The following is a 27,187-nucleotide window of genomic DNA, read 5'->3' as shown; positions in this document are numbered from 1 at the left end:
TGATGGATGCAGGATGGATGCAGAATTGGTGGATGGGTGGGTGGGTGGATGGATGGATGGGTGGATGCATGAATGATGTATGGATGGATGCAAGGTGGTTCGGGCTCGCTCGCTCGCTGCGCTCGCTCGCTGCGGTGCAATATGCAAATTAGTTTACGCCCCACAACTTTCAAATGTCACCAGCCGCCCCTGCATGCCAGGTGAGCTTTGTTGAAGGAAGGGAAATCCTTTAAGAGAGACATTTTCTCTCAGGATTTCCCTTCTCTCTTTCCAGCGCAGGAGCAACGTCGTCGTCGTGGGGCCAGCCTGGGATGATGAATAACTGAAGAGGCAGAGGACCCCAGGCAGCCTGCTCCAGCACGACCTTCACTTAATGATTTGGACGCCTGTTTTGCATTGGAGAGATGGGGAAATTAGTTATCCATTTGTCTACCATTTTAGTAATGTTCTTTTTCTGTTGAGATTTTTTTGACAACATAAATCAAATATACAAATAAGAAAAAAACAATCAATATTGAGGCGCACTTCAAGGCCTTCCTTTGCTGCCCATGCTACGAAAATTACCTAGATGTCAACCCTCTGCAAACTCGCTCTCAACTTGAAAGATTCTGGGGCTACATGTAGCCTCACATCCTTTATGGTTTTTACTACGCTCCGACAAGTGGTTCCACTTTTATGCCATCCACATCATTGCTTCCAGTAACTTATCAAACTGAAAACGCTCTTGTTCCACAAGCACTTTAAAGGCCTATCATCTTGAACATTCCAGATGCTAGCAAACATACTCACTCCGGCGAGTGAGAACACTTGTGTTAATTGTATAAGAAAATGTCCTCATAGGAGGTGTGTGGCCAGGACTTTAAGTGGGCCGGGTCCCTGTGAGTCTCAGACCTGGTAATAATTAAAAACAGACCCTAGAATAATTTCCTTAACTGTTCTGGCAAATAACACTGATGGAGTTATGAACAATTTGTGTGAAAAAAATGTTAAAGTAATCCATGTCACCGATTTACTTCCTGTTCAAATTTTACACGTTGTGCGTAATCTTGCACTCCCTAAGAGTGTCAGCTATTTTCATGACGTTGTTTTTCTGTTCTTTTGGGGGTAGCTTATAATTCTTGTGTAGAACACATTTTGAACAGTCGCTTCAAAGAGTTTATAATGAGCACTGACTGAGAGCCCTAAAGTGGAGGCTGAAGGCCCGTTTGTCTCAGTTTCTGACAAAGCCTGTCAGTGTGTCAGAAAGATGTTCAGAATACATGGTCATCCAATCCTTGGCCTCTCTGATAGTGCATAGAGCAGTGATCACATATTACAGTTGCAACTGTGCGTGAAGGATGTACACTGATATCAAAATATTGACAAGGTGAAAGTAAATGAAAATTTGTGTTTACACGGGCAGTCGGATTGCCCTGTAGTTTTTCGAATTTGATGTCCTCCCTGAGCCATGTCAGGTGGCGAGCTGTGGTGCACATTACCTTTCCAAGATCGTGCTTGTACTTGTACAGATGCAGTTACTAATGCCTGTGTTTGTCTACATTGGAACACGAAAGTGTTTGGTATGTTTATGGCTTATACTTAATAAATATACCTTTTAGCTTATTTTATAATCTTTTGCTGGATGCGACTTCATGATTTTCTTAAGCACATAATTCTAGTTATCTTGATTAAGACCACGCCCCTATTCGGATAGGCCACACCCCTTTACAAGATTAACCACGCCCCTTTTAGAGCACCCCCAGTTTTTTTTTCCCACTTAAAGCCCTGACTATACCCATTTCCTTCTTTCACTCACTGGGAGAAATAAGAAATCTGGCGGCTTATTTACAAGTCCCCTGCGCCGCCGGTGCGTCACTTTTAATATGGGAAAGAGTGACCTACCGGCAGCGCACGGGGCTTGTACATAAGCCCCGTAGTACTTTATACTTTCATTTACTTGCAGAATCAACTGAACAGGCATTCAGTCCTTTCACTTACTAAGACAATAAGGGAAACAAGCACTTCGACGTCACTTCCTTCCTAGTAAAGTTATTTTAACAAGCGGTTCCTGCGTTTACTTACTGACACAATGAAAGAAATAAGCACTAGCTAGCACAAACAAGGGAATAAGCACTTTCCCCTCAATGGCAGATTCAAGGTAATAAATCCGCCTCCTTTACTGACAGATTTTATGGATCAAGCACTTCCTGTTTTGCATTCCTGACAACATTTTTTAAACAAGCACTTCCTGATTTCACTTACAGGCATATTTAGTGGCTCGAGCACTTTCTGACTTTCCTTACACAAGCAGTTCCTACTTTTAACTATTGCTGACATATTCAAAGGACAAGTACTTCCTACTTTCCCTCCATTGCAATATTAAGGAAACAAGGACTTCCAGGATCATTTCCTGCTTTTACTTACGAGTGGAATCGGTGGAAAAAGGCCTTCCTCATTTCCCTTCCTGCCAACATTAATGAAACAAGCACTTCCTGCTTTCCCTCCCTGTCAACATTAATGAAACAAGCACTTCCTGCTTTCCCTTTCTGTCATAGTTAATGAAACAAGCACTTCCTGCGTTGCCTTCCTGCCAACGTTAATGAAACAAGCACTTCCTGCTTTGCCTTCCTGCCAACATTAATGAAACAAGCACTTCCTGCTTTCCCTCCCTGCCAACATTAATGAAACAAGCACTTCCTCCTTTGCCTTCCTGCCAACATTAATGAAACAAGCACTTCCTGCTTTGCCTTCCTGCCAACGTTAATGAAACAAGCACTTCCTGCTTTCACTTCCTGCCAACATTAATGAAACAAGCACTTCCTGCTTTCCCTCCCTGCCAACATTAATGAAACAAGCACTTCCTGCTTTGCCTTCCTGCCAACATTAATGAAACAAGCACTTTCTGCTTTGCTTTCCTGCCAACATTAATGAAACAAGCACTTCCTGCTTTGCCTTCCTGCCAACGTTAATGTAACAAGCAGTTCCTGCTTTGCCCTCCTGTCAACGTTAATGAAACAAGCACTTCCTGCTTTCCCTCCCTGCCAACATTAATGAAACAAGCACTTCCTGCTTTGCCTTCCTGCCAAAATTAATGAAACAAGCACTTTCTGCTTTGCTTTCCTGCCAACATTAATGAAACAAGCACTTCCTGCTTTGCCTTCCTGCCAACGTTAATGTTACAAGCAGTTCCTGCTTTGCCCTCCTGTCAATGTTAATGAAACAAGCACTTCCTGCTTTGCCCTCCTGTCAACGTTAATGAAACAAGCACTTCCTGCTTTCCCTTTCTGCCAATGTTATTGAAACAAGCAGTTCCTGCTTTGCCTTCCTGCCAATGTTAATGAAACAAGCACTTCCTGCTTTGCCTTCCTGCCAACGTTAATGTAACAAGTAGTTCCTGCTTTGCCCTCCTGCCAACGTTAATGAAACAAGCACGTCCTACTTTCCCTCCCTGCCAACATTAATGAAACAAGCACTTCCTGCTTTGCCTTCCTGCTAACGTTAATGAAACAAGCACTTCCTGCTTTCTCTTTCTGCCAATGTTATTGAAACAAGCACTTCCTGCTTTGCCCTCCTGCCAACGTTAATGAAACAAGCACTTCCTGCCAACGTTAATGAAACAAGCACTTCCTGCTTTCCCTCCCTGCCAACATTAATGAAACAAGCACTTCCTGCTTTGCCTTCCGGCTAACGTTAATGAAACAAGCACTTCCTGCTTTCCCTCCCTGCCAACGTTAATGTAACAAGTAGTTCCTGCTTTGCCCTCCTGCCAATGTTAATGAAACAAGCACTTCCTGCTTTCCCTTTCTGCCAATGTTATTGAAACAAGCACTTCCTGCTTTGCCCTCCTGCCAACGTTAATGAAACAAGCACTTCCTGCCAACGTTAATGAAACAAGCACTTCCTGCTTTCCCTCCCTGCCAACATTAATGAAACAAGCACTTCCTGCTTTGCCTTCCTGCTAACGTTAATGAAACAAGCACTTCCTGCTTTGCCTTCCTGCCAACGTTAATGTAACAAGTAGTTCCTGCTTTGCCCTCCTGCCAACGTTAATGAAACAAGCACTTCCTGCTTTCCCTCCCTGCCAACATTAATTAAACAAGCACTTCCTGCTTTGCCTTCCTGCTAACGTTAATGAAACAAGCACTTCCTGCTTTCCCTTTCTGCCAATGTTATTGAAACAAGCACTTCCTGCTTTGCCCTCCTGACAATATTATTGAAACAAGCACTTCCTGCTTTGCCTTCCTGACAATATTATTGAAACAAGCACTTCCTGCTTTGCCTTCCTGCCAACATTAATGAAACAAGCACTTCCTGCTTTGCCTTCCTGACAACATTAATGAAACAAGCACTTCCTGCTTTCCCTCCCTGCCAACATTAATGAAACAAGCACTTCCTGCTTTGCCTTCCTGCCAACGTTAATGAAACAAGCACTTCCTGCTTTCCCTTCCTGACAATATTATTGAAACAAGCACTTCCTGCTTTGCCTTCCTGCCAACATTAATGAAACAAGCACTTCCTGCTTTGCCTTCCTGACAATATTATTGAAACAAGCACTTCCTGCTTTGCCTTCCTGCCAACATTAATGAAACAAGCACTTCCTGCTTTGCCTTCCTGACAATATTATTGAAACAAGCACTTCCTGCTTTGCCTTCCTGCCAACATTAATGAAACAAGCACTTCCTGCTTTGCCTTCCTGCCAACATTAATGAAACAAGCACTTCCTGCTTTCCCTCCCTGCCAACATTAATGAAACAAGCACTTCCTGCTTTGCCTTCCTGCCAACGTTAATGAAACAAGCACTTCCTGCTTTCCCTTCCTGACAATATTATTGAAACAAGCACTTCCTGCTTTGCCTTCCTGCCAACATTAATGAAACAAGCACTTCCTGCTTTGCCTTCCTGACAATATTATTGAAACAAGCACTTCCTGCTTTGCCTTCCTGCCAACATTAATGAAACAAGCACTTCCTGCTTTGCCTTCCTGACAATATTATTGAAACAAGCACTTCCTGCTTTGCCTTCCTGCCAACATTAATGAAACAAGCACTTCCTGCTTTGCCTTCCTGCCAACATTAATGAAACAAGCACTTCCTGCTTTCCCTCCCTGCCAACATTAATGAAACAAGCACTTCCTGCTTTGCCTTCCTGCCAACGTTAATGAAACAAGCACTTCCTGCTTTCCCTTCCTGACAATATTATTGAAACAAGCACTTCCTGCTTTGCCTTCCTGCCAACATTAATGAAACAAGCACTTCCTGCTTTGCCTTCCTGTCAACGTTAATGTAACAAGCAGTTCCTGCTTTGCCCTCCTGCCAACGTTAATGAAACAAGCACCTCCTGCTTTCCCTTCCTGCTAACCTTACTGAAACACGCACTTCCTGCTTTCCCTTTCTGCCAATGTTATTGAAACTTGCACTTTCTGCTTTCTCTTCCTGCCACCCTTAATGAAACAAGCACTTACTGCTTTCCTCTACTGGCAGATTTAATGTCTGGAGCACTCCCTGCCAATGTTATTGAAACAAGCACATCCTGCTTTCCCTTCTTGCCAATATCATTGAAACAAGCACTTCCTGCCAATATCATTGAAACAAGCACTTCCTGCCAATATCATTGGGACAAGCACTTGCTGCTTTCCATTCCTGCCGATATCATTGGAACAAACACTTCCTGCTTTCCTTTACTCACAGACTTAATGGATCGAAAACTTCTGCTTTTATCTGCTACTGACAGAATCAAAAGGATAAGCACTTCCTGCTCCCACTTACAGGCAGTGTCAGTAGACCCCCAGTTCTTGCCTGTACTTACTGCGAGTACCAATGGCGTGAAAGGGACTTACCTCGGCCACCAGCTCGCCGTTCTCTGCGTGCACCCGCGCCACGGCGCCCAGGTCTTTGCAGTGGCTGAAGACCTGGTAGAGCTCGCTGTCCCGCAGCATGTACTGGTCCTTGTAGGTCATGAACATCTGGAAGGAGTTCACCCCCTTCTCCCTCACCAGGGTCTCCATCTCCGCCTTCACCTGGGAAAAGAGAGGCGCAGTCACACCAGGCTTATTATCTTAGACACACAGTAAGTTGTAGGGCAAGGAGGAGGAGATGTGGCCTCGTGGCTAGAGCTGCTGACTTTGGAACCATGGATCCACGTTTGAATCCTGGCCTTGGAGCTTGACACCATAACATGTGATTCTGAGCAAATCACTTAATGTCCCTGTGCCTAAAAATGTGACACGTAATGCAAAAATTGTATTATCATTATTGTCTCCCATTCCCCCCAAGAAATGTACAGCATTGCATCATAGATAGATTTTTGCTATATAAATAACATTACATGCGTTGTTTCTCTAGTCATAGAAGGTATGTCTTAGAGTATCTTGGCCATTCTGCCATGGACCTGATTATGAGTGGCTCGTTATATTCCAACCCATGTGTAAATCTGTGTTTACGCATGGGTCGGTAATTACGCGTTAAAAGGCTTTTAACGCTTGTAATGGTTTTCGCATGTGTTAAATACCTCAACCTTCGTTAAATTTCTGCAGGTCGCACCTTTCGAAAAATAACCGGGGAAATGTTTACGGTGTTTACAATACCATGCGGATTTTGGTGTGTTAAAGAATTAAATCTGCATGTTATTCCCCAATAACTCATAATTGATGTTACTTATGGCACTCGATAAATAACCTACCTTGTGGTATCGTTATTTAACAGGAGCGATAAATAAGACTTAAACTTGTAAGCAGGGCTCATGGTTTGTAACACATCACCCTTCCCCTTCCTCCTCTCTTGCTCCAGTAACCCTTTTACTGATCGGCAAAGATGAGAACAGTAGCACAGCTTTGAAAACCTGGTACCATTGGGACTTTTTAACAGAAGTACTGTATCCCTCCTCTACTCTCAATAGGTGGTCCACTTACTGCTACATTTACAAAATATTCAGGTTCTGTGGTACAGTATAGTTTATTCATTCTTTACTGTCTCAGTGCAATGTTTCCAAAGAGCACGAGAGCTCTGAGTAGAAAACATGAAAGTGTCAGGGTGCCCATTATATGTTCATTTGCATGATCTTAATTAGCACAATCTGTTCCAGGACATCAATATTTGTATTCCAATTTTTAGGGCCGGCATTCTTGTTGAACCTCTTGAATTTACAAAAATTGTGGCATGCTGTACAACATTTCCATTTGCAAACAGAGGTCACCAATTGTGCATCCACTTTATGCGAATGGAAAATAATTTTGCAAACCAGCGTAGGTACTAATAGGTCAGTTCACATTGGGCCATATGTATCAAGCTAATTAGCATTCGCAAAGGCCGAAATTCTGCGAATTTCGGCCTTTGCGAATGCTAATTTGATAAATGGTATGTATCAAACATGTTTGATGCAAAATAAGGAATTGCAAAATTTGCAATTCCTTATTTTGCGATTGCACTTAAGGAATCGCAAATTTTGCGATTCCTTAAATGCAATGTATCAAAAAAAAATATTCAAAAAATGCCATTAAGGATTCGCAAATTACCGCCAACTTCTAGTTGGTGGTAATTTGCGAATTCTTTTCAAAATGCTTTTTTCCAAAAAACAAAAGGTGCCATATGACGCCCGTACATGCCCTTAGGGCATGTATGTGCGCCATATGCCCCCAAATGTCTTTTTCAGGGGTGCAGCAGGGTGTACTTGAGACACCCCTGCACCCTTGAAGAAATTCCTAATTTGCGATTAGCTAATTGCTAATCGCAAATTGCACCTTCATTCCTATGGGCCTCCTGGCTCATGGAAATGAATGGGTAATTTGCGATTAGCAATTTGCTAATCGCAAATTAGGAATGGTAAAGAATCGCTATTTAATAGCGATTTTGTACATACATACCGTTTTGCGAATTCCAAATAGCGATTCCTTAAAATTCGTTATTTTGAATTCGCTAAACGGTAGTATGGTACATATGGCCCAAGATTCCAAACCACAGTGCCTCGCAATCCAACCTCCCTCGTGAATATTCCCACAGTAGGCTGCAATGCACTATAATTGGATCTGCGGTCTGCAGATCACCATGCTGTTTTTTTTTAACGCAGCCCATTTTTCTTAAATGAAATGGGGCTGCTTTTAAATACCAACATTTATTTTATTTTTTAAGTTTGAGAGTTAGAAGTGCCACTGCTCCTCCGACAACAAACGTCTTTTTTTTATACACAGAGGGGTTTTTGCGGAAATGTTACAAACCCAACTCGGTAGTTTGTAACTTTTCACTATTTTGCAAACAAATTACGGTCGCAAAACATTGATACATACCATAGCAAACCACTATATGGAAGGTGCATCCTAAACAAGCTCCTTCCAAAGGCGATTTATTATACCTTTCCAGACCCATTTTGTGATTCAGTAACATGTTATCGGATCACAACCTGGGTTTAGTAGATTTAAAGAAGCCATTTTGAAATTGCAATACTGTTATTTTGCAAATCGCAGACTTTGTGACCGCATAATGGCTTTCTACATCAGGCTCCAAATGTATAATAGGTTTATTTATTGGGGGTTTCAGTAAGGCCTCTTCATTCATTGGCCTCTTATTATGTCATTCACATTTTTCTTCCTCCCACTACAGCATGGGCCAATGGTTCAACCCAGTTCTGCTACTGGCTACCTTCACAGTGAGTGACGTCATTCGGATGTTTCAGCAGGAGACCGTCCGCACACAGTTTCCTTAGTTCCATTGTCTACTATGGCAAAGTGTGCTTTGGGAGGCAAAAAAAATTATTGCCTAAGAAAATGTTTCTTTTTTTATGTTGTCGAGAGCCTGGCAGTTCTTCAAGAATAAAGTTTTACAAAAATTGTGACAAAATAAAACAAGCATTGACACAGCTAAAAGGCTGGCAGTCAATGGCAAGCTTATTGGCTTTGCCAATGCTTTTTCAAACTGAGGTATGTTCTTGTCACAGGTACATTTTGAGACCAACAGGCTCTTGAATGGAGGTGCTGATCCTAATATTGTTGACAACTGTCTGTAAAATGTAACACTTTTTTTTCTCGATCTCTGAAAAATGTTGATAATGTCCAACTTGTTCTGGCAGAGGGGAGGAGCCTGAGCGGTGAAGCTCTTGTGTTATAACTATAATGTCAGCATCCGGTGTGCACTGCAATCCAGGCTGTGACATACAAAGCATGAGCTGCTAGGAATGCTGCTTAGGCACCACCATAACATGCTGTGCCTGCCCCCCAGGCATGGGGGTACTTCCTTAAATCAGCAGCTGATCTGCTGAATCGGTGTCTTTGGACACGGTGGGCGTGTGGTTGCTGCGGGGGAGGACACCGTCATTCATTCAAACATTGACCCAAGAGTGCCACATGGAACGCATGTTGGGTTGTCAGAGCTCTTCTGCAGGAGAAGCCGCAGCCGGCAGGCCCTGGGCAGTTCTATGGTTTATCCCTGGTGCTCCGGGGTCTTGGCTGTTCCTGCACTGCTCAGGGTTGCAAAGGCTCCTGTTTCAGTTTTGACTCTCTCGGGGTAGCGAGGCTGAGCAGTCAAGTCTTCTCTTAGAAGCAGTTTTCTTAGGGACTGAGGTACAGTGCGACACAAGCGAATAGTGTGCAGTAAATGGGGCAGAGACACAACGCCAGGCCTCATATCGCCCTTGCACAACGGGGCACTACGGATGGGGCAACTGTAAGTTTCAACCACAGGAAAGGCTGACTGCAGGCAATGTCCTCTCTACAGTTTCCTGGGTGCAGGGGCTGTGCTAGGGTTTGCTGAACACACACCCCTTTGCTTGGGGAGAAGGATACGCTGTCCCTGTATGTTGCAAAGCACGGGTACCAGAGTCACTACCCCTCGGTCTCAGGTACAATGAACAATCAGGTTCTTTAGAGGCCGGGGCACCTCGTGGCACATGTTCCTATTCCAGTGGGCAAAAGACACACTGATGATGGACGGAATGAAGAGCAAATCAAACATTCTCCTCCAGTCAATAGATCTGGGTTGAATCCATAGTTATTTTGTTCACTCTGCCACCCCAGTTTAGACCCAGTAATATGCAAATCAAACTTGAAACTGTGCCCCATGGGAACAGTCCAGCCCGAACTGCCAAGCCAGGTCCAACCTGGACCAGAAACAAGCATCCTGGGACCTGTTTCACGGCATCACCCCATATCAGCCGGGATAGCCTGACTCCAGTGGCACAGTGAGCCCAGGACCCACGTCTGGACATACCCATCTCACTTAGGGCGAGAAAGCAAAAGACACAAAGTGGGGGTTTTAAATGTGACACCAGCTGGCCTGGTGAATGTTTGAAAAATGTGAGAGGCAGATTTCTTCCTGTGTTCCCTTCACAGAGCGCCATCAATAGGAGATATCGAAAACCCTGCAGTTGATGTGGAGTGCTCCAGGTGCAAAATTATATTTTCCAATCAATCAATCAATCAATCAATCAGTCATAGCATTTGTAAAGCGCACTACTTACCCGGGGGGGTCTCAAGGCGCTGTGGGGGAGGGGAGGGGGGTGAATGCTGATACTGCTCGAATAGCCAGGTCTTGAGGAGTCTTCTGAAGGTCATCAGATCTTGGGTCTGCCGTAGGTGGATGGGGAGGGTGTTCCAGGTCTTGGCGGAGAAGGTGGGAGAAGGATCTGCCGCCTGAGGTCGCTCTTCAGATGCAGGGGACTGTGGCGAGGGCAAGTTCGGCGGAGCAAAGCTGGCGGGTGGGGGTGTAGCAGTTGAGTTGTCTGTTGATGTAGGCTGGTCCGGTGTTGTGGAGTGCCTTGTGTGTGTGGGTGAGGAGCTTAAAGGTGATCCTTTTGTTGACGGGGAGCCAATGCAGGTCTCTCAGGGGTTGTGATGTGGCTGCGGTGAGGGATATCGAGGACCAGGCATGCAGAGGGGTTTTGAATGTGTTAAAGTAGTTTTAGGAGTTTGACCGAGGCTCCTGTGTAGAGGGCATTTCCGTAGTCCAACCTGCTGCTGACGAGGACCTGGGTGACCATTCTCATTTCGGTGGGGATCCACTTGTAGAACTTGCTAAGCATGCGGAGGGTGTTGAAGCAGGAGGAAGAGACTGCGTTGACCTGCTTTGTCATGGAGAGGGTGGAGTCGAGGATGACCCCTAGGTTGCATGCGTGGTCGGTGGGTGTTGGAGCCGTTCCCAGTGCTGTCGGCCACCAGGAGTCGTTCCCAGCCAAGGGGGAGGATCCAAGGATGAGGACTTCCGTCTTGTCCGAGTTCAGCTTCAGTCGGCTGTTCTTCATCCACTCGGTGATGGCTTTCATTCCTTCGTTGAGGTTGGTTTTGGTGGTGTGTGGGTCCTTGGTGAGGGAGAAGATCAGCTGGGTGTCATCGGCATAAGAGATGATGTTGAGGTCGTGCAGTCGTGCAGTCGTGCGACGTGGGCGAGCGGTGCCATGTAGATGTTAAACAGCGTTGGGCTGAGGGATGAGCCCTGGGGTACGCCGCAGATGATCTTGGTGGCTTGGGAGCGGAAGGGGGGAGGCGGACGCTTTGTGTTCTGCCGGAGAGGAAGGAGGTGGTCCAGTCTAGGGCCTTCTCTTGGATCCCAGCATAGTGGAGGCGTGTGCGTAGTGTGCAGTGGCAGACCGTGTCGAAGGCGGCTGACACTTTCAGGAGGATGAGGGCAGCGGTTACTCCGTTGTCTAGCAGGGCCCTGATGTCATCGGTGGAGGCGATGAGGGCAGTTTCAGTGCTATGGTTGCTGTGGAACCCGGACTGGGACGGGTCCAGAATGCTGTTCTCCTCAAGGTAGCGGGTCAGTTGTTTGTTGACGGTCTTCTCCATGACCTTCGCCGGGAACGGGAGCAGGGAGATGGGCCGGAAGGTCCTTGGGGTCTGCTTTGGGCTTCTTGAGTAAGGCATTGATCTCAGCGTGCTTCCAGCTCTCCGGGAAGGTCGCTGTCTCGAAGGAAATGTTGATGGCCTAGCGGAGATGGGGTGCGATGGTGGTGCTGGCTTTGTTGAAGATGTGGTGTGGGCATGGGTCTGATGAGGATTCGGAGTGGATGGTGCTGATGATTTAGATGGCATTGTCGTCGTTTATGTTGGTCCAGGAGAGCAGGCGGTTGGTGTGGATGGTGGTCGTGGGGGCGGAGGTCTCAGTGGTTGTTAAGGCGGTCATGGCATTGAAGCTGTCGTGAATGTCTGCGACTTGCGATAGAAGAAGGTGCCAAGCGAGTCGCACAGGTCCTGCGAAGGTGGGATGTCATTGGTGTTGGAGCCAGGATTGGAGAGTTCCTTCACGATGTTGAAGAGGTCTTTGCTGTTGTGTGCGTTGTTGTCTAGGCTGTCTTTGAAGGAGGCCCTTTTGGCAGATCTGATGAGGTGACAGTGTCTGCGGGTGGCGTTCTTGTGGGCTGCCTAGCTGTCTGTGTTTGTTCACGGTGCCATTTCTTCTCTAGCTTTCGGCAGGTTTGCTTGGAGGTCTGGAGGTCTTCAGTGAACCAGCTGGCTTTCTTGCTAGTGTGGATGTTGGAGGGTTTCTTGAACGGGGCAAGGGTGTTGGCACAGGTGTCGATCCACTGTCTGAGGTTGCGGGTGGCAGTGTCGGGGTCGGTGGGGTCAGCGGGTGGGCTCCAGGCGAGGGAGGTGGTTAGCTGGTCTTCGTGACTTTGCTCCATCAGCGGTGGGGGATCTGTTGGGTGCGGTGTTGTGTGGTGGTTTTCCGGAAGGTGAAGTGGACGCATCGATGGTCGGTCCAGTGGAGTTCGGTGGTGTGGTTGAAGGAAACGTGAGGGCTTGCGGAGAAGATGGGGTCAAGCGTGTGGCCGGCAGAATGGGTGGGTATTGTGACGAGTTGTCTGAGTCCGAGGTTGTCGATCAGGGTGGTGGAGTTGGTGTTGTTGTTGTTCTCGAGGTGGAAGTTCAGATCCCCGAGGAGGATGTAGTCTGTGGAGGCGCGGGCGTGTCTGCTGACCAAGTCTGCAATGTAGTCGCTGAACTATGGTCGGGGTCCGGGGGGTCTGTAGACGAGGGTTCCTTTGAGGGTGGTGTTGGGATCGGTGTGGATCTGGAAGTGCAGGTGTTCAGCTGTGCTGAGGGTGTCGTCGATGTTGGTTGAGACTCTGAGAGTGTTCCTGTGGACGATGGCGATTCCTCCTCCTTCTCCGTTGGTGCGGTCCCTGCATGTGATCTTGTAGCCTTTCGGGATGGCTATGGCGATGTCGGGTGCCGAGGAGGGGTTCATCCAGGTCTCCGTCAGGAAGGCAAAGTCTGGGAGGTCAAGTCGAGTAGGTCCCAGAGTTCAATGGCGTGTTTGCATGCGGTGCGGGTGTTGAGAAGAATGCATCTGAGGTAGTTGGGCTCCTTTCCGGTGGGTGGGTTGGCGGGTCGGGTGCTGGAGAAGCTGCAGTTCCGGCAGGAGAAGGGCCTTGGGTGCGCTTCGGGGCAGCCAGGAAGCAGGTGTGTTATCATCCGATGTTGAATGCGTGGAGGGTGCTGGCATCGTAGCGGTGACGGGTATGGTGTCGGTTGCGGGGGCCAGAAGTTCTGGCGCTGGGCGCGGTCCAGGCGCGGGCGGGCGCAGACGGGCTTGCCTTAGGTGTTCTTCCGGCGCCAGTGGCTCGCCCACGGTGCAGCCGCACATCGGCCACCATATAAGGGGAGGTGGGAGGGAGGAGCAGCTGGGAGGCGGTAGCGGGGCAGCGAATGGGTGCTCAGGGGGCGGGGCCGCAGGTGAGGCAGCAGCGGGAAACGACGGGAAGGACGAGAGATCAAGAAATAATGGCAACAGACAACAGAGGAAAAAAGCAAAAAAAAAGTTAAAAAAACAAGCACAACCGTGAGAAATCGAGAATTGAGGGCAGTAGTCACAGGAGTAACCAGTGAGCAGTGAGAAATCAAGAGTTAAGGGCACAAGCAGAAATACATTAAAATACAAGCACCACAATGAGGGCAAGAGCAGCGGCGAACTTACAGGCGCAGCGGCGACTGGGACACGGACACACAGGTGGTGCTGTGCGGCGTGGGGGGCGGCCTACCCTGAAAACAGGGTCAAGTGCCTCTCATCCTTGCAACGTTCCTCGAGGGAGGGAGATGCTTGCACCAGATCCTAGGTGCAGAGCGAGGGAACTCTTGCTTTCTTGACCTCTCTTTGTGCCCTTTCAGGATTCATATTGCTTCCGGGTGTCCTGGGTGTGAACCTGGCTACTCAGCCCACAGGTGCAACGCTGGCTTGTAAAGCAGCCCGCATCTCTAAGCTTCGCGGTAACTTTGAAATAATTCTGTGTGGAGGATTGAGCCCTGGGGAGGGCTTCAGGGGACTCAGTGTGGGTGACCATGAGAGCTCCATCTGTACAAACTCTGTTCTACCTGAAAGGAAGGCGGGAAGAGGCAGGTGGCTCAATACAGAGTGATGAGAAAGGATTGGGAGTCGAACTTGTCAAACGAAGCTGATAGGTCAAGAAGATCCAATGAAAAGCCTTCTCTTTCCCTGACTCTGAAGCAATTGACAACTTGTATTGATGATTAACCCATTTAAAAAAAATACATTTTAATATTTTTATTTAAGCTAATAAATAACACACTTATGCAAAACATTCTGCTTGGAGCATGAAAAAAGCATTAAGATTACATTATAGCAGAAAATCTTACAAATTCATACAGTACATAGAGAGTAGATCAAGAAACAGAGACTCACATCTCATTCACAGCCATAAGTCTCACAACTTTGCCTTAACCTGCTCTACTGGCCACACATTGAAAAATTCATACGAGCTAACATCGAACCCCAAATCCGTACTCCTAGTTTGCGTTTAGTTGGCCCTATGAGGGAGTATAAGCTATGCTCAAGATTACCCACAATGCAATGCGAAACCAGCACAGGCTGATAGCGCTTGGAGAGAAATGAGGCTCATGGGGCCTGGTTTACCAGCTTGGCATGCAGCTCAGTGCAGCAGCCACAAACCCTGCGCTGCGTGAGAAGAAGAGAGCAGGAGAGATCTATATTTACAGTAATATGGCGCTCTCCTCCCCTCTAGCTAACGCTGGCACAGAAATATGCTGCAGTGCGCCACGGACACACCTTTGAACTATAGTGCTAGGGTGTCTCTGTGAGTCTAGTATAGGTTGTGTACTGGAAGGGAACCCTTTCAGCACAAAATACTACACTTAGACTGACTATAAACAATGCCCCACTTTGTATTTGTGCTATGCCATGCAGCACACATGAAAAGTGTGAAAATAAAGGAGAAAAAAAGCACTTCTCCTTCATAGCGCCTATTTGAAATGGGCCCTATTTCTGATGCTAAACCTTGTCTACGTTTAAGTAAATAGGGCTTAGCGTCAGAAACCGTGGGTGGTTGCATGGGAACGTCCATGACCCACTCATGGTGCACCCCTTGGACCTAACGAATACAAAGCAGCGCTATGCACCGCTTTGCCTTACTTTCAAGTAATTTTCTAGTGTAAACCAGGTTTCACGCTGGAATAAATAGGTGAAAACGATTTAGCGTTGTTTTCTGTCACTTTCGTGATGCAAACACAGCATTACATCTTAGTAAATAGACCCCATGGTGACTTGAGGGCAGACACACCCCTTTTCTAATGCATTTGATGAACACCTGGGGCCAGCCTATCCTGCAGGGTAAAAAACACTGCCTTGCAGAGGCAACTCTGGGACTGCAGGCTTGGCAGTGTGTTTAACTGCTGCACTGCTCTGAAGAGCTTAAATAAAAGAGAAATGTATGTCAGGAATTGTTATGAGTAAAGACATAATGGACAGTACAGAGACTACAAGCACCAACATCCTAAGTATAAAGTAATCAAAAAGAACCCAAGTGTATCTAGCCTCACTGGGGCATACTTTAAAAAGAGAAGCAAGGGGATTGATTGGAATGTGGCCACGCCACCCTTTCTAAGCCTGGAATAGCTGTGGCTGTCGTTGAGCTCCCACGACTAGGTGACCTGTTGTATGAAAAGAGGAAGAAACAAGACAGAGGCATGGTGTGAGATCACACAAGCAGGTGCAGAGTGGGAAGAAAGAAGAAAGGGACTCAGGGAAATGGTAGGGATCAGTGGGAAACAACAAGGCGCACGGACAGTGAGAGACACAGAGGGCCTCGAACAGAGCCAACTGGCCTGGGGCTATTTCTCTTCAGATAAAGACAAATGTGTATCTTTGACATTAAGAGGTACAGGCCGGCTGCTAGTATGCACCTCCTTATCTTATGCCCCAGCTGGTTACCCCCATGTGCAGGGTGAGTGGCACAGACCAGATCCTAGTATGCACATCCTTACCTTGTGCCCCAGCTGGTTACCCCATGTACAGGGTGAGTGGTACAGGCCAGCTGCTAGTATGCACATCCTTACCTTGTGCCCCAGCTGGTTACCCCCATGTGCAGGGTGAGTGGCACAGGCCAGCTCCTAGTATGCACATCATTACCTTGTGCCCCCGCTGGTTACCCCCATGTGCAGGGTGGGTGGTACAGGCCAGCTCCTAGTATGCACATCAGTACCTTGCGCCCCAGCTGGTCACCCCCATGTGCAGAGTGAGTGGCACAGGCCAGCTCCTAGTATGCACCCCCTTATCTTGTGCCTCAGCTGGTTACCCCCATGTGCAGGGTGAGTGGTACAGGCCAGCTCCTAGTAAGCACATCCTTACCTTGTGCCCCAGCTTGTAACCCCCATGTGCAGAGTGAGTGGCACAGGCCAGCTCCTAGTATGCACCTCCTTATCTTGTGCCCCAGCTGATTACCCCCATGTGCAGGGTGAGTGGTACAGGCCAGCGGCTAGTATGCACATCCTTACCTTGCGCCCCCAGCTGGTTACCCCCATGTGCAGGGCGTAGTCGCAGCAGACCTTGGGATCTGCCAGGCTCCTACACTTCTCGTAGGCGTCCAGCAGTGAGATGTCCTTGTCGGGAAGCACGTGACCTATGACCATAGTGGTTCCTCCAACCAGCGCCGCCTGCAGAGAGGTAAGAGGGAGAGAGAGGTTACTGTGGGTTCAAGCATGGTGGTCGGCCGGTGACAGGGCAGCTTCATGAGGAGGCCTTTTACTGCCCCCTATGGTTCACAGATAAACGAGGGCACAAATTTGTAAATTTGACATATCCATAGGGTAACACTAACTTGCCAATGTTACAGTAAAAAATCATAGTGTTATCGAGAGAACAACAAGACAGACTTCGCAAGTTATGGTGTGTGTTACCAACCATAACTGGAGAATTTGAACTAGAGCCATAACTCAGTTAATAACTCAGTTGTTTTCAGTGAATATACATATAAATGTATATATATTCAATATATGTATATGCCACATATATTTCATGTATATGATGGGATATACGTATATATTGGAATATGTGATATTTTACCAGTCCAAAGATGAAATGCTGTGCCCAGAGTGGTAAAAGGTTTTTGTCATTTTTCAGCGCGGACTGGATGGCTCTTTGCTAATCCTATGCTTAAAGACTTTGCTGCAAAAATGGCTTTATCACTTGTCTGTCTCAGCGTAGGTAGCTCTGTGCCATGTGTTACTCCAGGGTAGCTCAATCACTTTTACATTAATCTGATCAATTTTAAAGTGATTAATCTCAAAGTGAGTAATCTGGGGTTCCTATTTTTTGTAATATTTTCCACAAATGTAGGGTTATTAATCAGTGGCGGCTGGTGAATTGTGAAAGTGGTGAGGCGTAAGACTAAATCCTGAATTAGACTGAACAAGTAAGTGTAGTGAGCGAGAGCCACTGTCCCCATGGGCCTTCATGGGTGGGTGATGTCTCCAAGTGTATAGATTTAGAATTAAAGATAGTAAATCTATATGGAGCTACATAAACTTAGCTAAGGTATATTTTCGCAGTGGCTAGCCGGCGTAGATTATTCCTGTAGCACGGTATTCAGAAATAGAAATCCCCTTTTTTGTACACACTATGCCCTTCTGTCTCCTTCCCCCGTCCATTACACTGTTCCTTTCTCTCTGCCCTGCCACACCGAGCTACCTAATTCCATTCCATTCCAATTTCCATAACTCTTGTATTTTCAGAACATTTCCTCTACCTTTTCACTTTTTGTTTTTCTATCTCCATTCCCTCTATGAATCAATTTCTCATTTTTGTTGATTCCTCCTTTTTCTCCTTGTCCTGCTTTATCTCCATGTTGCCCCTTCTTACTTCAATTGTCTCCACACATTGATTGTAGTGTTACTGCAATATTTATGTCGCGTTTGCTACCTATGTGGGCATAGAAGCACTTGCATATATGTGTCACACGCGTAATCATGTACGGTGTGAAGGTAGGGAGGCTGCTGTGGTGATGCCATCTTGTTACGGGACACAGCACTCAGCGGTGTGATGGATAAAGAAGTGCGAGAGACAGTCACACAGTTCAGATGGATCCATTCAAGTGCACAATGACATCCGGCCGAAAGCATTAGTTGTGAAACTCCATCTGTAGGCAAGCACAGCGCCCTTGGATACATTGGGTTGTCTCATAGTTATATTTCCACAGTACAAGACCATATTGCACACCTTACACAATTTGTATAATGTTTCAAATCATCAAAGCAGACCATAATGTATGATATGATATGATATGATAGAAATTTATAATGCGAAAAACAATAACCCACAGGTGTCAAGGCGCCTAACAATACAATCAGAATTAAAACAGACGTCCTTACATATAGGCTTGTCGGAAGAGACGAGTTTTTAGGGCATTGCGGAATTTCTGTAAAGATGGAAGGGATCTCAGGTCAAGAGGAAGATCATTCCACCACTTGGGGGCTAGCGTGGAAAAAGCCTTGCCACCCCATTTAGCTCTTCGTACGCGGGGGGCTGTCAAAAGCAATTTCCCGGAGGAGCGCAAGTTCCTACCGGGAGTGTAATGGGAGTATACCTTGAATTAACTATTTACTGCATTAAAACAGACAAATGTGAGGTACGATGTCTCTTAAATTAAGTACTTAAGAGGCTAAACTGCAACTATTTGAAATAAACTTTTGTGGGGACGGAAAACGTGTGACATTTAACGGAGTATTACATTACAAACCCAGGCCTAAAGGTGTTGCTAGGCAGCTGCTACAGCATATTTGACAAAGGATAAAGGTCCTTCAGGTCTGCCTGGTGTTTAGTTTTCCATTTTCTGACTGAAGAAAGTAAGTGTTGGATTGGAATATTAATGGTTGGGGACAGGTTGTAAAAAGAGAACACAAATGCTGCCTTTTAAAAAAAAATGAAAGCTCTACTCAGCTCACTACATCTAACCATGAGAAGCAAAGAGGAATTACTAAAAAGCAATGCCCTTTTGAAGGCACACACATGCAAGGCACACATGTATCTGTGGAATTTGATTCAGGATCTAAAGCAATTCCTTTATCAATGTGGTGCTGCTTTGAAAACATAATTCCTGGGCTCTGTGCGTGTCTCAAATTCACACACATTGTTCTTTCTCCTTTCAAAGTGCTCGCCGATGTTGCCCACATGTCACTACTTTTCTGCCTCCAATCCTGGCATCCTGTTCCTAATTCATCACAGAGAGGGGTGGGATCAGGGAGGGGCTGATCTACCCGACTCTGTCATAATTTGGGATGTTGAACCCTCGCTGACTGACGCTCTGTTTTGGGAAGCACAGGCTGCAGCCTGAAGCGCCCAAATGGAGACTGTCAGCGAGGACGGTACACTCTCCCAGGGGAGGAGTGGCCCTATGCTCAGGCAGGCCACAGAAACAAGGGAATCACATAAGCCCTGTGTTAGACCTGTCAGCCCTAGGGTGGTCTTCCCCTACATTTTTTTGTTTGCCCTCTTTGCCTCCCACTGGACCCCACATGTTTGTTGGACTTAGGGCTCTGGGCCCCTTACCACTGCAAAACAGTGCTGAGGTGCAGGTGCTCTCCCTTAAAAGCATGGTGACACTAGTGTATCAGCCATCGGTCCTGCTACTGTAGTGAGGCCTACCCTCCATCTGCATAATGGTAGTCTGCACGGCTTGGGACTTTTTGCAACTGTAGCCTTTTGTCCCTGTTGACGGACAGGTAGGAAAGAAAGAGACCAACCCAGAGCCTCCTAGATTTTTCCGGAGATTTCCAACCCCTTAGATTCTTCCAGAAAGTGCGCCTCCCCCGGTCACCTGACCTTAGGGTATAATAGGGAGGGTTCTGGCCACACATCTCTGTTACACTACTGGACCTGGAGAAATCTCTGCTGGAGTTAGGACTGCTGCGCCAGCAGGATTGCCACTTGTGAGGAGGCTGACTGCTCCCAGGAACTGCTGCCCCTACTTGCTGAGCTGCCCTATTGCCTGCTGAACCTGCCCTGCTAGAGAGAACTGGAAATAACACCCCCAGAGTGTCTCCATCACAAACTGCTGACTGCTCCCCTACCTGGTGGGGGAATTCAAACCACGTTTTCTTCCTTGTCTGAACTGCCTCTGCAGCACTGGGTGTGTGAGGTTAATTCTGTCACCTCTAAATCACCGCCGCTGCCCAGGACCGAACTGTGCTACGTAGCGCTGTGGAGGAACTAAAGCGCTGTGTGCCATAATCACCACCGCTGCCCAGGACAGGAGAGACGTGCGGAGTATGTTAATTTCCCCACTGCGGGCGCGAGGTGAGCCTTACAACGTTGCCCCTGAAGGCGCTGAGGTGTAGCGTTGTGCCTGTGAGATTAAGCAATTGTGAGCCCCGCCCACGGAACACGCGCACACCGGGGCTCATGAACTTTGCCTGATCAATTACTGGTTGGTCCCCTGACGCTTGTTGTCCTTTATGTTGGGGCCAGGGGCGTAACAAACACCCCCGCAGCCCCCGCGGTGCGGGGGGCCCCCAGTCTCCAGTAGATGAAGGGGGCCCCTCAGCTGAGCTCTCCAGTAGAGATCTGTGTGTCTCTCTCTCTAAAGCAGCTGCTGCTGTCTGCAGCCTGCTCCTCGCTCCTCGCGCTGCTGACCTTTGACTGAAGAGAAACAAAGTATCAACTTCCATGTTTCTCTTCAGTCAAAGCCACGAGCCAGGCCCGGAAAGAGGAGGGGGTGGGGGCCCTGAGATAGTGCATTCTCCTCAGGGCACTATTCCTTTGAGAAGGGAGGAGGCCAGGGCTGTGAGGGGTGAGGGGTGAGGGGTGGGGGAGGGGGGTTGTCAGGGTTTGGGGGGCTACATGGGCTGGGGACCTCTTAATGTGATTGTGGCACCCTTAAAAAAAATGCTTCGCTGCCTCCCCCCTACAAGTTATCTAAAGACACAATTACAATGTTGATGCTGGCTCTGTGTTTTCACATCAGCATTTTAAAAGCATGCTCACCTTTTCTGGATGATTTTAGCCGGCTCGACTACGCATGTCTAACAAGCGAAAGTGAAAGCGATTTGCACACCCCTCTTGAGTGGGCCTCGGTAAATGTGGAGAGCTGGCATGTGGCGAAGACGCAGTGTGTTCTGCTATGTGCTTGTGCACAGGTTGGCACATGGTGAATTATAATTATTAGAAAGAACGCTCCAGATGCAGAAGCACTTCCTCAGCCACCAAGTTTGGGACAAGGAACGAGACAGTGAGTAAGTTTCTTTTTATTGTTGAAAGGTGAAACAGAGGACTCAGTGGAATGGGATAACGGGCCTGCAAGTAAGGGAAGATTATCTCTGTTCAGACAGCCTGTAGGTCCTTTCTCCAGCATACCTGCCTGTGTAATATAGTTTTTAATCAATGTGACATTTTTAAGAACTTTTATACATAATAGAAATTGTGTTTTCCGACAAGTCATGGTTCTTTTAAACATAATACACCTTGAATTGCTTGCTTTATCCTAGTCATTTTCAAGGTCACCCTGACATCTGTTTAAGACCTCCAAGTCATTTGTTATTCTCTCGGCGTACTATGTCAACCTTCCCTCTGAGTTCGGTAAGCTGAGTTACAGTGACGATAGTTATGTACAGCACTTAGAGGTGTCAAAATAGCATTTGTACAAACATTAATTTTATTGTGAGAGAAAAGCATCCTCATTAAAACATGAATGCATGTGAGGGTGATGAGCTCTCTGCCCACCCTTGTTTGGGCGATATATTGTTGGTAGTTCTTAGCATTTAGTGTGTATCCTTGGCTTGGGATGGTGGCGCATTTACTAAAAATAAAAAGCTTGTCTATTAGGTCAAAATTATTTTGTTTGAAGAAAGTGAACAGCTTACGTTTTTTTTGGAGTCCAGGCGGAGGGAGAGAAGGGTGCAAGGCAGAGGGGAGAAGGGTGCAAGGCAGAGAGGAGAGGGTGCAAGGCAGAGAGGAGAAGGGCGCAAGGCAGAGAGGAGAAGGGCGCAAGGCAGAGAGGAGAAGGGTGCAAGGCAGAGAGGAGAAGGGCGCAAGGCAGAGAGGAGAAGGGTGCAAGGCAGAGAGGAGAAGGGTGCAAGCGGAGAGGAGAAGGGTGAAAGGCAGAGAGGAGAAGGGTGCCAGGCGGATAGGAGAAGGGTGCAAGGTAGAGAGGAGAAGGATGCAAGGCAGAGAGGTAAAGGGTGCAAGGCAGAGAGGAGAAGGGCGCAAGGCAGAGAGGAGAAGGGTGCAATGCAGAGAGGAGAAGGGTGCAATGCAGAGGGGAGAAGGGTGCAATGCAGAGAGGAGAAGGGTGCAAGGCAGAGGGGAGAAGGGTGCAAGGCAGAGGGGAGACGGGTGCAATGCAGAGGGGAGAAGGGTGCACGGTAGAGAAGGGTGCAAGGCAGAGAGGGAGAAGGTTACAAGGCAGAGGGTAGAAGGTTGCAAGGTAGAAAGGAGAGGGTGCAAGGCAGAGAGGAGACGGGCACAAGGCAGAGAGGAGAAGGGTGCACAGCAGAGAGGAGAAGGGCGCAAGGCAGGGAGGAGAAGGGTGCAAGGCAGAGAGGAGAAGGGTGCACAGCAGAGAGGAGAAGGGTGCAAGATAGAGAAGGGTGCAAGGTGGAGGGGAGAAGGGTGCAAGGCAGAGAGGAGAATGGTGCAAGGCAAAGAGGAGAAGGGTGCACGGCAGAGAGGAGAAGGGTGCAAGGTAGAGAAGGGTGCAAGGCGGAGGGGAGAAGGGTGCAAGGCAGAGGGGAGAAGGGTGCACGGCAGAGAGGAGAAGGGTGCAAGGTAGAGAGGGTGCAAGGTAGAGAAGGGTGCAAGGCGGAGGGGAGAAGGGTGCAAGGCAGAGATGGAGAAGGTTGCAAGGCAGAGGGTTGAAGGTTGCAAGGCGGAGAGGAGAAGGGTGCAAGGCAGAGGGGAGAATGGTGCAAGGCGGAGAGGAGAAGGGTGCAAGGTGGAGGGGAGAAGGGTGCAAGGCAGAGGGGAGAAGGGTGCAAGGCAGAGGGGAGAAGGGTGCAAGGTGGAGAGGAGAAGGGTGCAAGGCAGAGGGGAGAATGGTGCAAAGGGGAGGGGAGATGGGTGCAAGGCGGAGGGGAGAAGGGTGCAAGGCAGAGGGGAGAAGGGTGCAAGGCAGAGGGGAGAAGGTTGCAAGGCAGAGAGGTGAAGGGTGCAAGGCAGAGAGGGGAAGGGTGCAAGGCAGAGGGGAGAAGGGTGCAAGGCAGAGGGGAGAAGGGTGCAAGGTGGAGAGGAGAAGGGTGCAAGGCAGAGGGGAGAATGGTGCAACGGGGAGGGGAGATGGGTGCAAGGCGGAGGGGAGAAGGGTGCAACGGGGAGGGAAGAAGGGTGCAAGGCAGAGAGGAGAAGGGTGCAAGGCAGAGAGGAGAAGGGTGCAAGGCAGAGAGGAGAAGGGTGCAAGGCAGAGGGGAGAAGGGTGCAAGGCAGAGGGGAGAAGGGTGCAATGCAGAGGGGAGAAGGTTGCAAGGCAGAGAGGTGAAGGGTGCAAGGCAGAGAGGGGAAGGGTGCAAGGCAGAGGGGAGAAGGGTGCACGGTGAGAAGGCTGCAAGGCAGAGAGGGAGAAGGTTGCAAGGCAGAGAGGAGAAAGGTGCAAGGCAGAGAGGTGAAGGGTACAAGGCAGAGAGGGGAAGGGTGCAAGGCAGAGGGGAGTAGGATGCAAGGCAGAGGGGAGAAGGGTGCAAGGCAGAGGGGAGAATGGTGCAAGGTAGAAAAGGGTGCAAGTCGGAGGTGGAGAAGGGTGCAAGGGGGAGGGCGAGAAGGGTGCTGCAAGGCAGAAGGGAGAAGGGGATGGAGATGAAGTTAAAAATGTGCCCCCCCTGCCCCCAGAAACATTTCTGCGGATGCCCATGGAACGCACACTACTTTGTGAGAGAGAGTGGGAGAGAGTGGAGAGAGAGAGTGGAGGGAGAGAGTGGAGGGAGAGAGGGTGGAGAGAGAGAGTGGAGAGAGAGAGTGGAGAGAGAGTGTGGAGAGAGAGTAGAGAGAGAGAGAGAGTGGAGCTAGACAGTGGAGAGAGAGAGTGGAGAGAGCATGGAGACAGTAGAGAGAGTGAGCGAGATATTGGAGAGAGAGAGTAGAGAGAGTGGAGGGAGACAGTGGAGAGAAAGACAGTGGAGAGAGAGTAGAGAGAGAGAGGAGAGAGAGTAGAGAGAGAGAGAGAGAGAGTGGAGAGAGAGTGGAGAGAGAGAGTGGAGAGAGAGAGTGGAGAGAGAGAGTGGAGAGAGAGAGCGGAGAGAGAGTGGAGAGAGTAGAGAGAGAGAGAGTGGAGAGAGAGTAGAGAGAGAGAGTAGAGAGAGAGAGTGGAGAGAGCGAGTGCAGAGAGAGAGAGAGAGAGAGAGAGAGAGAAGAAAGAGAGTCGAGAGAGAGAGAGTGGAGAGAGGGAGAGAGAGAGAGAGAGGAGAGAGAGTGGAGAGAGAGTGGAGAGAGAGGAGAGAGAGAGTGGACAGAGAGTGGAGGGAGACAGTGGAGGAGACAGTGCAGAGAGAGAGTTGAGAGAGAGTGGAGAGGGAGTGGAGAGAGAGTAGAAAGAGGGTGGAGAGAGGGTGGAGGGAGAGTGAGACAGAGAGTGAGAGAGAGTGAGAGAGAGAGAGAGAGAGAGAGAGAGAGAGAGAGCGAGAGAGAGAGAGAGAGAGAGAGAGTGGAGTGAGAGAGTGGAGAGAGAGTGAGAGAGTGGAGAGAAAGAGAGAGTGGAGAGAAAGTAGAGAGAGTGTGATGGGAGAGAGGGTGGAGAGAGTGGAGAGAGAGTGGAGAGAGAGTAGAGACAGTGGAGGGAAACAGTGGAGAGAGAGTGAGAGAGTGGAGAGAGAGTAGAGAGAGAAAGTGGAGAGAGAGACAGTGGAGAGAGAATGGAGAGACAGTGGAGATGGAGTGGACAGAGTTGAGAGAGAGAATGGAGAGAGAGAGAGAGAGTGGAGAGAGAATAGAGACTGACTGACTGACTCAGAGACTGAATACTGACTGACTGAGAGACTGACTGGCTGAGAAACTGACAGAGAGAGCGAGACTGGCTGACTAAGAGAGTGACTGACTGACAGAGAGAGAGAGAGACTGATTGAGAGTGAGACTGACTGGCAGAGAGAGAGACTGACTGAGGTAGAAAGATACTGACTGACTGAGGTAGAGAGATACTGACTGGCAGAGAGACCTAGAGAGAGGCAGAGACTGACTGACTGAGAGAGACTGATTGACTGAGAGAGACTGACAGAGAGAGAAACTGACTGAGAGGGGGACTGACAGGGAGAGAGAGAGAGACTGACTGAGGTAGAGAGAGAATGACTGACTGAGAGAGACTGACTGACTGGGAGAGAGAGAGAGAGACTGACTGGGAGAGAGCGAGACTGACTGACAGAGAGAGTGACTAAGAGAGAGAGAGAGACTGGGAGACTTACTGGCTGAGAGAGAGACTGGCAGAGAGAGAGAGACTGACAGAGAGAGAGACTGAGAGAGAGATTGACTGACAGAGACTGACAGAGAGAGAGAGAGAGAGACAGAGACTGACAGAGAAAGAGAGACTGACTGACAGAGAGAGATACTGACTGACAGAGAGAGACTGACTGAGAGAGACTCACAGAGAGAGACTGACTGACAGAGAGACTGACTGACACAGGGAAAGACTGACAGAGAGAGTCACTGACTAAGGGAGAGAGAGACTGTCTGGAAGACTGACTGACTGAGAGAGAGAGACAAAGAGAGAGACTGACAGACAGAGAGACTGACTGAGAGAGAGACTGACTCACTGAGAGAGACTGACAGAAAGAGAGAGATAGAGAGACTGACAGAGAGAGAGAGAGAGACTGCGAGAGAGACTGACAGACAGAGGGACTGACAGGGAGAGAGACTGAGAGAGAGTGACTGAGAGAGAGACTGACAGAGAGCGGGACTGACTGGCAGACTGACCGAGAGAGAGAGAGAGACGGACTGACTGACAGACTGACTGACTGACAGAGACTGACTGACTGAGAGAGACTGAATGACAGAGAGAGATATACTGACTGACTGAGAGAGAGAGACTGACTGACTGAGAGAGAGAGACTGACTGACTGACAGACTGACAGAAAGAGAGAGATAGAGAGACCGACTGACAGACAGACTGACAGAGAGAGACTGAATGACAGAGAGAGATAGACTGACTGACTGAGAGAGAGACTGACTGACTGAAAGAGAGAGACTGACTGACAGAGAGAGAGAGACTGAAAGAGAGAGACTGACTGAGAGAGACTGAATGACAGAGAGAGATATACTGACTGACTGAGAGAGAGAGACTGACTGACTGAGAGAGAGAGACTGACTGACTGACAGACTGACAGAAAGAGAGAGATAGAGAGACCGACTGACAGACAGACTGACAGAGAGAGACTGAATGACAGAGAGAGATAGACTGACTGACTGAGAGAGAGACTGACTGACTGAAAGAGAGAGACTGACTGACAGAGAGAGAGAGACTGAAAGAGAGAGACTGACTGAGCGAGAGAGAGAGACTGTGATGGAATTGGGGTCACGTTGTGTATGAAGCTATGCAATGCCTCTTAAGATTGCTATTGTCTACTAATAAAAATGTATTATCAAAATGTGCTCTTTGTAGTTACATCTGCTTTTGAAATACTCCATTGTCGCTTTGTCTAATGATTTAAAACGGAAACGAGAAGGAGCAGTGGATGCACTTTTTTCAAAACTGAGTGATGAGTGGGCCCGGTGTTGTATATCATGACAGGAGTCTACATCAGGAAACCCACCTAAAATTGGGCAAACTTCCCCGCCCTACTGATGGCAGGGACCCTGTAATGAATGGACCGCCACCTATGATAGCCTGCGGGCAGACTAAGCCCAACCTTTACCTCCACCATCCAGTGTTACTTATAACTGCTGGATTGGTGACAGTGGCGTAACGATCGACCCGCATCTCCTGCAGTATGGCGGGTCGCTGGCCTGAGAGCTCTAGACTGGCACGGAGAATGGGGGGGCCCCCTCGATGAAGTTTGCAGGGGGGCCCCC

The 27,187-nt window shown here is 48.3% G+C and overlaps 1 protein-coding gene across 2 annotated transcripts in view; it reads right to left on the bottom strand.

Moving 5' to 3' along the window:
* DPYSL5 (dihydropyrimidinase like 5) overlaps positions 1–27,187 on the bottom strand; it is a 364,441-nt gene that overhangs the window by 74,823 nt on the left and 262,431 nt on the right. For both annotated transcript variants that reach the window (XM_086928117.1, XM_086928116.1), the window contains exons 3-4: positions 16,708–16,866; positions 5,815–5,994 (exon numbers count right to left, since the gene is read on the bottom strand). In XM_086928117.1, coding sequence (XP_086784243.1) covers positions 5,815–5,994; positions 16,708–16,866 — 339 coding nt within the window. The remainder of the gene's footprint in view (positions 1–5,814; positions 5,995–16,707; positions 16,867–27,187) is intronic.

Source organism: Lissotriton vulgaris, chromosome 6, assembly GCF_964263255.1.
Source record: "Lissotriton vulgaris chromosome 6, aLisVul1.2, whole genome shotgun sequence".
Lineage (NCBI taxonomy): Eukaryota > Metazoa > Chordata > Amphibia > Caudata > Salamandridae > Lissotriton > Lissotriton vulgaris.
The sequence above is the reverse complement of the archived record's forward strand: the minus strand, read 5'-3'. Positions and strand labels throughout refer to the sequence as shown.